This window comes from Cydia pomonella, chromosome 26, assembly GCF_033807575.1.
Source record: "Cydia pomonella isolate Wapato2018A chromosome 26, ilCydPomo1, whole genome shotgun sequence".
Lineage (NCBI taxonomy): Eukaryota > Metazoa > Arthropoda > Insecta > Lepidoptera > Tortricidae > Cydia > Cydia pomonella.
The window spans coordinates 6,144,007-6,156,276 of NC_084728.1; the positions used below are offsets into that span (position 1 = coordinate 6,144,007).

The window sequence follows — 12,270 nt, forward strand, 5'->3', positions numbered from 1 at the left end:
GTATGTAGTACTGCTTTTACAAAGAGCAAAAATTCTAAACAGCTTCAGCTGCTTACAATTATCTCAACCTAAAATATTAATAAATAGATAGATATCATACTCACATAAACAGAATTACGTTGATTTGGACCCTCTTTAGTCTCCACCCTTCCTTGCACCAACTTGGACAGCTCCAGGACATTCAGCATATTGTTGAATCCTGTCAAATTCATCGTATCTCCCGTCCCGTACTCTTTCAAAATCTCCCCAATATACGTATCTGAGACATCGTCGAGGTGTCTTTTCGGGCGAGGCTGTCTTATTTTCTGTAGTTTATGGTTGTAGCGTTCTAGGTGTTCTAGTTTTCGTTTCTCTGTCAAGTCTAAGGGTATGTTGTAGTCTATTGTCGGTTCGTATGTGTGTACATCTTTAGTTTCGACGTGGGCCCCGCAGGTGTGCGCTGCGCAGAGCAGGCAGAACATGCAGACGGTGACCAGGTGATGAGACATTTTGCTTATACTAGTTAGGCTTAGCTTAGATCCATGGGTCACGGTACGCGATTTCTGTGGACAAAGAGTTTTGAATTAGTTTTAGGAAAATTAATAAAATAACAGTTTTTTAACCCTTTGAACGCCATGCGTGTGCGGCGCGTCATCGGGAACGTGAGCGTTAGAATGGCGGGTGGACCTTTTTTGTTAAATATCTCGTTTTTGGGAGAGGTACACTGGATTCTATATATTGGTACACCGAAGGTACAATATGTTTATAAATATTTCGTTCAAATTTGCTGAGGTCCACCCGCCATTCTGGCGCTCACATCGGGAACTTGGTCGGAATGCACGAAGGTAGCCGCGCGCGCGTTGACGTCTGTTGGTTTAAGGGTTACAAATTGTTTTCGTTTTTTTTTCGCTAATCTCAACTTCAGAGCAGAGAATCGATCAGTGAATCTTCTAAGTTTGTTTTGTGACATTATGGCCTCCTTAAAAAATACAATAAAATAATAATAGCTATTGGTTTAGGTGCCGTTTGGCTATCTTAGACTGAAGAATGAAGATACTGTCAAAGCATTACTGAGCAACAGTTTTGTCTTTGTCTGGATATAGCGCGTGGTGGATGGGTGGTGGGGTGCTCTTCATTTTTTCACTTTCGTGGAATGAAATATTCATACTTGTTGACATGTATCAACTGTGATATAGCTAATGTGTCACATAGCCGCCAGGCGGGCGCCACTGCCGCGAAGTCAGTTAATAGACGCCACACTAAAGATAGAACCGCGACATGAACTCTCTGTGTACTTATATTGACATGTTATACAATAGTTAGCTGATAATGATGTTTTGATGAAACAATTGGTGCTGGACGAATTGAAGTCAATTGGCGACCAGCTGTGTAAACGACACTACAGAGCAATTAAAACAGGTTAATTTATATGATGTCTCCATGCAAACTAGCTCATTTTCATTGCTGTTGAGCGTACTAAGGCTAGGGACCAGGGATCGGAACCAGTTTTTTGCAAAAACATCGAAATAACCATATATTTCGGTTTATTTTATACTCTAAATGTAGGACTCAGTTGTGTCTTCAGATAACGACTTCGTATTATTAGATTGCCTAATTAGAAATGAAGTAATTAACAAAGAATGAAAAAATACCGTTTTCGTTCCCATACAAAAAATACCGGTTTCCGATCCCTGCTCGGGACACATAATATGTAACTTATGACTTTGAACCTTATTCCTTATAATAATAAGTATACAAATGTGTCTTCGGGGCTTTTTATGCATTTTTATATGCAATATCAATTGAGTTGGATAAATGGCGTGAAAATAGAATTGAAAAACATAACCGAATCAAATTGCGTTTAACCGGTTGCCAATATGTTTTATATGGCATGAAGTATTTGTTTTATATGGCAGCTTACTTAGGTAATTTTAGATACCTATTATTTATTATTATTTTATTTGATACACTAGCAGCTCTTGGAGCTGATGCGTGTATATCGCAGCACTTGTGTTTATTTAGCACTTTTTAATGTTCTAAAATGTGTATCTAGTCTATTTTTGAAAGAGTTCACTGACGGTGCACTAACAACAGTTTCTGGTAGAGAGTTCCACACATTTACTACACGATTTGGCAAGAAGTGTTTCCTAGGGTTGCTAGCAGAGTTCCTAGGGTAGCTATATAATATTAAATAGAATTATTTGGACTTTTGGACATACCTTTTGTGGGAATAAGTTTGGAAGTAAGATATCTCGTGTTGTGATAATAAGGGAATAAACAACATTCTAATACCGTATAAAAGCGATTTTAGATCATGTTTGAAAATAGCATAAAAACTAAGTTTTCGATTTAAAAACTTGGATATCTAATTGTTACTAAGCCTTGTACTAAATTTATAAAGTAGGTGGTATAATTAGGTACATTGTGAAATATCAATTACCAATGGATAAGTTCCGCTTGGAGCCACGTACCACATATTTTTAGATTTTACATAAAATATACATATAATAAAATTATGTGGTCAAACAATATAATATAAATTAATAAAGTCTGGAGCAGAAATATGGTTCAGGCTCTTCTCTTACTCCCACTGACCGTAACCACGAGCGAGAGGGCTGTGCATGTACGGGATCGCGGATTTCCCGTTTTTGAATATATTTTTTTGTAAGTTTTACCAAAAATAAAAAGCGGCCAAGTGCGAGTCGGACTCGCCTATGAAGGGTTCCGTACCATTTATGATGTATTAAAAAAAACTACTTACTAGATCTCGTTCAAACCGATTTTACAGCCCCCCCCCCCCCACACACACACACATTTTACCACTTTGGAAGTGTCTCTCGCGCAAACTATTCAATTTAGAAAAAAATTATATTAGAAACCTCAATATCATTTTTGAAGACCTATCCATAGATACCCCAGATGTATGAACCCCCAAAATTTATTGCTTTTTTTTCTATTTTTGTGTGAAAATCTTAATGCGGTTCATAGTTTCGGATAAAAGTGGCTGTGACATAAACGGACAGACAGATGGACATAACGAATCTATAAGGGTTCCGTTTTTTGCCATTTGGCAAACGGAACCCTAAAAAGTAATCGAAGACTTGGAACAAAAATAAAATTGCACATTTTAGAAGCAGTTTTCGGATTTTTAGCTTTTGTGAAAAAATTGTTGCATATTTTTAAAGTGCGTTTTAGACCTATGGTCTTGATCTTTTCTATCGAGTCAAGAAATCAGGGTTCAAATAGTTGAAGTCACTAAAGAAAAGCCTCAAGATTGCTGATAAAATTTTTGGCATCCGTATTGAGATCTAAATAAGATACGATTACGAATACGATTTTTCAAATACCGCTGGCTAAACCTACTTTAATCATTTTACTTATCTTCACGTGCTCATAATTTCCTAATAAAGTCGTGTCAAGATAAATTTGAACACATCCTTCTTTTGCTGCTGATTGTACTATGGAAGTTTAATAACAATAAGTATTCGGTAAAAAATATTTTTTTGGTACAAGCTTTTAAGACTGACTGTACTTTTCTTTCCACAGGCAACTAATACTCATCGAAATAATTCTAAAAACCGCACACACAATTAAGTTACGTCGTTTTATCACAAAGTTCCTATGGCTACCTCCTGTCTCCATCATCAGATCAGCTTGATGGTACCATAATATTGCATTGTCACCCCACTTACATATGTATGCAAATTTTCAGCTTCATCGGAAAGCAAGAAGTGGGTCAAATTTAACTTGCAAGATTTGACCCTAACAAACATACTTACATTGCAAGTTAAATAAAAGCTTATAAAAAGCCAAATAAATTAATAGGTTACAAACGAATGCCATTAGCCATTTTTTTGCATTTGTTTATTACACAGTAAAAGAAAAAAAAAGCTCTATTTCGTATAACCGAGTCGAATTTATCGGAAACACTTATTAAAATTACCTATAAAATCTGTCCCTCCTGTGAAATGAATATTGCGATAAGGATTATTTATTATACTTGTACACATATATTTTATTGTTATATGTCATGTGGTGTGTATTCAACAATAGATCGTAAATTTAACTATCTTAATACGAAAAGGACCAAACTATTAAAATAACAATAACAAATAAAAATAGATGCTGAGATTCAAGTCTCAATCATATACATAAAAATAGTGTAATTAGATAATAAATAAGTGTTTCGTCCATTCTTCGTTTCGCTATTATGTTTTAGATCAACGTTCGTTAACGTCAGATTAGATGTCACCTTATAGAGTTAAATCGTTGATGTTGGATAGGTTTTATAAAATCCCATAGATATCGCGGATCCATCTATGCCGCATTTACGCAGATAGGTTGTAAGACTTATGCCATCACAATGTACAGTCGCTATCACATATATTGGAGCGGCCGAGGTGCTCTAAAATATCTGAACACTCTAGGGCCTTGACAATAGAGGCGTGTTCAGATATTTATGAGCACCGTGGCCACCCTGATATATCTGATGGCGACTGTCTTAAGAGCTATCTCAGCCCCATATGCATCAGATAGGTACCAGGTGGTAGATTGTTCCTAGTCTACGTTAGTTTGAAATGTTTAGACCAGAAGCAGGCGCCAAGTGGATTTAATTATCATCAGATTTGCGATACCAATCCAGAATTGACAATTGCGTCTTGTACTGTCTTCATGTTGGCTCTGGTCAAATGATGCTGACTTTTATTTTCTTTGATTTGAATATTTATGACACTTTTTACTACATGACTGGACTGGGGACCTAGCGCTGTAGCGAACGAAACGCTAATGTCTCTCTGGCGCACTAATATTTAGGGAAGAGTGACATTATCGTTTCGTTCGCTACGGCGCAATCGTTTGGCATCTTGGCTAGGCCTTCTGTTCACTTACCGTTATTTGACGTTAACGTTTATTGACGCCATCACGTGTGATCACGCCGTGACGCTCAACTCTAGGTTTAAAATCCGTATTTGGCATGTATTTTTAATTGACATGGAATATTTTTAAGAACGTGTCTTCTCTGCCCACGTCATGGGCGCCTGCCGACGTCACGTCAGGTGTCAAGTGGAACGCATCACCAGATTGGTGACGCCAATCCAAGCGTGACATTGATTTGTCACGGCTAACTTACAAATGGGACTTTAACTATTTTGCGATTCGTCAACCGTGGCGGAGACATTATTGTTTACACTCGCGTGCAAAAGTATTGCATCACTTTGCATTTTTTCAACTGCACCCAATATCTTTGTAATTCTAGAGCCGATGCTGAAAATTTTGGTATCAACTGAAAGCTTATAATCTAACGCATTATAAAATTGGGAAATTTAATGAAATTTCAAATCTGAAGACTGAAAAAAATCAGAAACTGAAAGTAGCGACATAATGGTCGAGAAATAAATTTAGGAAAGTTAAGAATAAAAGTCATTTATTTAATACAAAATAAATTATTATTATTAAATTAATACCTGGTGTTGCCACCCCTAGCCCTCCTCACACAAATCAAGCGGTTTTTCATAGACCTAATTAATTTTCTAATGAAATCTTGTGGAATAGCGTCCCACTCCTCCAGCAAGGCTCCCTTCAGCTCCTCAACATTGGCCGGGGCAGGATTCCGCTTCCGAATCCTCCTTTTCAGGTAGTCCCACACGTGTTCAATGGGCTTAAGGTCCGGGCTCATCGCTGGCCAGTCCATGGTGTCGATGCCCACTTCGAGAAGGTAGGCTGCGGTGGCCCTAGCGGTATGACACGGGGCATTATCCTGCATTAGGATGAACCCCTCATCAAAAATACCGGCATAAGGAACAACATGTTCCTCCAGGATGTCAGTAATGTATTTTGCAGCGGTCAATCTACCGCCACGGCTCCCGCCAGGCACGAAAAACCAGCTCTGTTCGCGCGTCGTAGGAAACGCCGCCTCAGAACATCACGGATCCACCGCCATAGGCGACCCTTTCGGAGAAGCAACATTGGGCGAACCGTTCTTCTGGCCTTCTGTAGACTCTTCCTCTTCGGTCACATCCATTCAAACATATTCTGCACTCGTCCGAGAAGAGAACTGGGGTCCATTGCTCAATGATCCAGTCCATATGATTTTCTGCAAACTCTCTTCGGGCTGTACGGTGTCGCGCCAGCAATCTGGGCCCCGTTGCAGGCCTCCTGGGTGTCAAGTTCGCTTTTTTGAGTCTTCTTCTTATTGTCCACTCACTGGCAGCCACTCCTCGTATCTCACGCAGACGCTGCTGGATGGCAACGCTTGTCAGGTGTCGATCTCGGAGAGATGTTGTGACAATGAAGCGGTCGTCCCTCTCTGATGTACGCTTCTTGGTCTTAAAGTAAAGGATCCAGTCCGTTGGAATCTCTGGTAAACTCTGCAAACTGTAGATTGACTTAAATTCAGCGTGGCAGCTACTGAACGTTGGCTACGCCCCTCTTGCAGGAGCTGGACGACTTGGCGGACTTCAGCTTCAGTGGTTTCCATTTTTCACGGGAAAATATGCGGAGATGTGTACCGGTCAACTTTTGATAAGTGACTGATAACAACCCCTCCCCTACCCCCCGTTTTATAGGGGTCAACTCGTGCGCGTGATAACGCGAAACCGCTCACAAATCGGGAAAATGCCGATAATTTGAAAAATACTGGGCCGTTTTCCATGTTTTTTAACTTTTCGTAAAGCTAAAACTTCAAGGGACATGATCCCATTAAAATAATTAATCGAAAATAACCGGTTTACAAAATTATTGTGTGCAGTTGAAAAAATGCAAAGTGATGCAATACTTTTGCACGCGAGTGTAGGTATTATTGGGATAGCAACTAAAACTGTTTATTGATAGGTTGAGAGAACCTTTAGAGGAAAGGGGACCGCTTCTCGACACAAACGTAGTCCCCATTTTCTTCTATGGATACTGATATTATGAAAAATATTATTTCATAATTTGATTTATAATACCATAGCTGGCTGCCCGTACGGTACGTCAGAATGTTTTAGATTTTTTGGTTTTTGTAAAAAATTGGTGCCAAAAATGGATATCATATTTTTTTAATGCTCTTAACTCTTATAAGTATCGAAAAAAATGAAACGTAGGGGCATAGCTGTGGTAGAAATACAACAAATTGTGTTAAAATACTTTCAATAATGTTAATATCCAGAGAGGAAAATGAGGACTAAGTTTGTATGATAAGGCGATATCGCGGGGGTCCTCCACTTTCGTCTTAAAAATACGAGTAATAAGCACGAACCACCGCAAGGAGAAGCATATACTTATTTATTGTAAATAATAAATAATAATAATACATATTATAGGACATTATTACACAAATTGACTAAGTCCCACAGTAAGCTCAATAAGGCTTGTGTTGAGGGTACTTAGACAACGATATATATAATATATAAATATTTATATATACTTAAATACATAGAAAACACCCATGACTCAGGAACAAATATCCATGCTCATCACACGAATAAATGCCCTTACCAGGATTTGAACCCGGGACCATCGGCTTCGTAGGCGGGGTCACTACCCACTAGGCCAAACTGGTCGTCAGAGTAAATACATCTATAAAAACGAGCAAAAAATATCACGTTAGTTGTATGGGAGCCCCCTTAAAAGTTTATTCTGTTTTTAGTATTTATTGCTATAGCGGCAGCAGAAATAAATAAATCATCTGTGAAAATTTCAACTGTCCAACTATCATCATAACTATCATCTAACTATCATTTAGACGACCGGTCTGGCCTAGTGGGTAGAGTGACCCTGCCTATGAAGCCGATGGTCCCGGGTTCAAATCCTGGTAAGGGCATTTATTCGTGTGATGAGCATGGATATTTGTTCCTGAGTCATGGGTGTTTTCTATGTATTTAAGTATTTATAATTATTTATATATTATATATATCGTTGTCTAAGTACCCTCAACACAAGCCTTATTGAGCTTACTGTGGGACTTAGTCAATTTGTGTAATAATATCCTATAATATAATATTTATTTATTTATTTAATAATAATCACGGTCTATGAGATACAGTCTGGTGACAGACGGACGGAACACATAACATGCGCGAAAAAGTTTGCATTACCGACATTTGACGTTTAGTTTGCCTTTTAATTAGTTTGTAAGTATACAATTTACTTTGTTATGTTGGAGCTTACGATATTGACGTAAAAGAAAAAGCAGTGTGTGTAACTGTACAAAATTAGGCTTTAAAATCTTGTGTGATCCTTTTATAAAACGAATTAAATGAGTTTCATAAACGCGCACTCGTATTTTAATGCCTTTCATTATGTAGCAGTCACATAAACAATATTTCTTTGTTAATTGACGTGAAATAAAGCAATGATAAACCTACTTATTTCGTCTTAACATATCGAATCGCGTGCATATATTATGCTATGTATGTAACTATGTACTTTGTAGCATTTCCATGGCACGCATGGTGCCATGGCACGATGCGGTATTTTTAACGGCCTAATGTGCTAAGACGTGCCAGGGTATCTAGCTAAACTGCCAAGGCTGTTTGGCCATCGATTTTCGTGGCTATTTCCGTCATATGTACCTATAGTCTGGCAAACCAAATTATCAGTAGAATAAGTTATAGGCAAAAAATATATTTTTGGTATAATCTTTTATCGCTGACTGTAATTTTCTTACCACATGCAACTAATACTCATCGAGACAATTCTAAAAACCCCAAACGCAATTAGGTTGCGTTGTTTCATCACAGAGTTCCTATGGCCACCTCCTGAATCTATCAGCAGATCAGCTCGATGGTACCATTATTGCATTTAATTTAAATTTTAAGCTCAATCGGAAATCGGTCACATATAGCTTCCAAGGTTTGACTCATACTAACATACATACATACCTACATACTAACATAGCAAGATTAGCAAGTTAAATAAAAGTTTGTAAAAGGGCGGCAATTTGAAAAATAGAAGCGCCACGGTTCGATCTTCCATAGGCAGCGTGCATGAACTGTAGGAGGCAGCACAGGAGCTGTCAGATTTTTGGCGCGAGGCGTAAATGTGATGTTCATTGCTCCGATGTAGCCCACAAGATGGCAGCACCTACTATGCACAAGAAAACACATGACGTAATAAATGTACATGTTTATGGTTCCGATTCAGGCCACAAGATGGCAGACCCTCCAACGCGCACGGTCCCTATAGATATTTCGTATTTCATTACCAGAGTATTAATTCCGTATACGGGCGGTATTTTTAACGGGCTAACGTTCTAACGTTCTTACCGCAGATGGGAAGATGACATAAGAGCTATCGTTGGACCAACATGGACAAAAAGAGCAACCAACAGAGAGGAATGGATGGTCTTCGGGGAGGCTAAAGGCCGGGAGGCAAGTCGACCGATGTCAATAATTTTAAGAAAGACATACATGCATAACAATATTTTTTTATGTTTAAATTAATTATTTGACAAACTTAAAAAAACCTAACAAAATTGTAATATTAAATAAGGTCGAAATAAATGGCTGTTTTATTTTATTTTATAACGTTCTAAGTGTCAGGGTGTCTATATAGTCTAGTCAAGTCAAGGCTATTGGAGCATCGATTTTGACGGCTATTTTTGTTATAGTACATATAAACAATGTGTCCGATTACATTGTAGTTCGGTTCATTGTAATAGGTACGGCATTTTTAAATCGTCTTCTAAGACAGGGCCAATGGAGCAAGACAGAACAGCAGTGTAGATGTAGATGATGAAGTTCTAGTAACTAATGAGCAACTGCTGCTAGCCTAAGGAAAATTGTAGGTTTAAATCCCGGCTCTAATTAATGAAGTTTCTTGGAGCTTGCGCCCGAATATCACCCCGAAAAAATTCCATACCGATACCAGTATTGGTGAACCAGTTAATCGTTGGCGAAAGAACATGCAAAGGTCTAAAAGTTCAGGAAAGGGAAGTGTAGTGTCTCGTGTAGCGTTAATAGTTCCACATACTGTTAAATATTTAATATTTGGTTCCAAATGAAGCCTATGCCTGTCACGTTCTAACAAGTATGTAGGTGCGAAAGTGAGGCATGGAATGACAAGTGATAATAATGCGAACGTGTTTCTGCCGCTGACATATAAAGATGAATCGATTGACATTTCGTTTATCAATATCGGCTCTATTTTCAGCGTTACGAAATTTGTAAACATAAATAAACTGCTACATCATAGCCCTTCCTTTTTAAGTTTACCGTAATCGATTAAAAACAGATATTTTTTATTTGATCAATAAATCAGTCCTATGTAAACTTACGCAACAAACATTCAATCATAGATTAGGCACGTACAGACGAACGGACAGATAACCGCTAACGCTATCTGTTCCAATTGTTTATCAACGACGTTACACACATCAAAACGTCGCCGTAAATGAGGAGGTAGTGGTTACGATTAAAAAAACATGTTCTGATTTCCGGCCTGTGACGCCGATAATCCCGAAGATACGAGGACGATTATAAGCCACTTGGAAGTACGGTCAGATAATAAAATGGAAGGTAATGAATTATTAGAAACTAGTGTTGGTAGCAACTCGGGTTTTTTGAGTCTAAATTGAAAAACTCGGCTTGTTATTCCGAGACTCAGAGCTTTATAAACTTCTGAGTGTTTTAAGTCCCGACTCCTTTATTGAGTCTTTTTTTGGCGCTACTCAAAAGGACTCGAGTCTCCGGATAAAACTCAGTCAACAATTTTATAGGTTTTACCTAAACAGTAAAGTAAATAGGCGTTATTTTATGAATTATGTTATGTACATACATCCATGAATTTCACATAAAGATAACGCATTTCGAAGTTTTTTGTAAAAAAATACAAGATCTTTGAAAAGAACTCAAGTCTCTAATAAGTTGAAAAGAACTAGAGTTCCATCTTAATTATGAGAGTGAAAAACTGAGTCGAGTCTTAAAGCAGAGGACTCAAAGGACTTGAGTCGTAACCAAGACTAATTTGAACTCCATCATTTGACGACCGGTTTGGCCTAGTGGGTAGTGACCCTGCCTACGAAGCTGATGGTTCCGGGTTCAAATCCTGGTAAGGGCATTTATTCGTGTGATGAGCATGGATATTTGTTCCTGAGTCATGGGTATTTTCTATGTATTTAAGTATTTATAAATATTTATATATTATATATATCGTTGTCTAAGTACCCTCAACACAAGCCTTATTGAGCTTAATGTGGGACTTAGTCAATTTGTGTAATAATGTCCTATAATATTTATTTGTCCTATAATAATATTTATCATGCCTATCGTGCGCGGCGCGTGTTCGTGAACCGCGTCGAAATGCTTGAAGGCTGATATTGGGCTGTAACTGTAACAGCGCGCTTTAGTTGACGCCTTTAGCGGACATCCATAAGGGCTTGTGCACAAATCACGCGAGGTTCGATAGGGGGAGGGGAGGGTCACGAAAAAATCACGACAGTACACGTTGGGGGAGTAAAGGGGGACCTCACGTGTATTTTGTCTACAGTGAACGAAACTAAGAAAAAATATCTACCACATGAGGAGATACTTTTTCTGGGTTTCGTTAAACATAAATTTTCACTTCGCACTTCAAAATAGCGAGTCTATTTAACGAAAATATTATCACATTCATAACGAAAATAGAAAAATAAACAAGATTTACTATATACGATACTATTTATTTTAATTCATAATAATTCATAATTCATAATAATTTATTTCATAGAATATGGTATATACAATTCTGGTGTCGTTGTTTTTTGGTATAGAACAGCATATTCTGCCATCACTGGCGTAGAAATATATACAACAGGAAATTTATATAACTTAAAATTAAGAAACATTAATAAAATATACAAAATTCTATTGGTCATTTCAACAATAAAAAATTCAGAAAATAAAATAAAAGATTATGTCAGGAAAATACAAGAAAAAAAAAATACGAATATCACACAAAATTCAAAATAAATATGTCTCAGTTTTCATTACAGTTTAAAAATTCATGTATATTATAGAAACATTCCTCCAGGAGCCATTCAGTTAGTTTTCTTTTATATTTTGACAAGGGCATTTCCTTCAACCGAGTCGGTAACTTATTATATATTACTATGCACATATAAAACACATTTCTCTTACATAAATCTAAACGAAATAATGGAGAGTAAAGTTTGTATTTGTATCTAGTGGGCCGCTGTGAGATCTCTGACTGCAATCTAAACAGTAGTGGATTATGTCTTACAAATAAACAAATTTCTTTTATATACATACATGCCAGGGGCAATATCTTTAGCGAGCGAAATAGTGGTTTGCAGCTTTCCCGGTAGGGTACCCCACA

At 37.6% G+C, this 12,270-nt stretch overlaps 1 protein-coding gene across 2 annotated transcripts in view; it reads right to left on the bottom strand.

Annotated features, from left to right (window-relative positions):
• The window catches only part of LOC133532199 (zinc transporter foi), a 63,834-nt gene that overhangs the window by 15,903 nt on the left and 35,661 nt on the right, over positions 1-12,270 (bottom strand). For both annotated transcript variants that reach the window (XM_061870753.1, XM_061870750.1), the window contains exon 2: positions 105-542. In XM_061870753.1, the coding sequence (XP_061726737.1) occupies positions 105-488 (384 nt within the window). In that variant the 5' untranslated portion in view covers positions 489-542. The remainder of the gene's footprint in view (positions 1-104; positions 543-12,270) is intronic.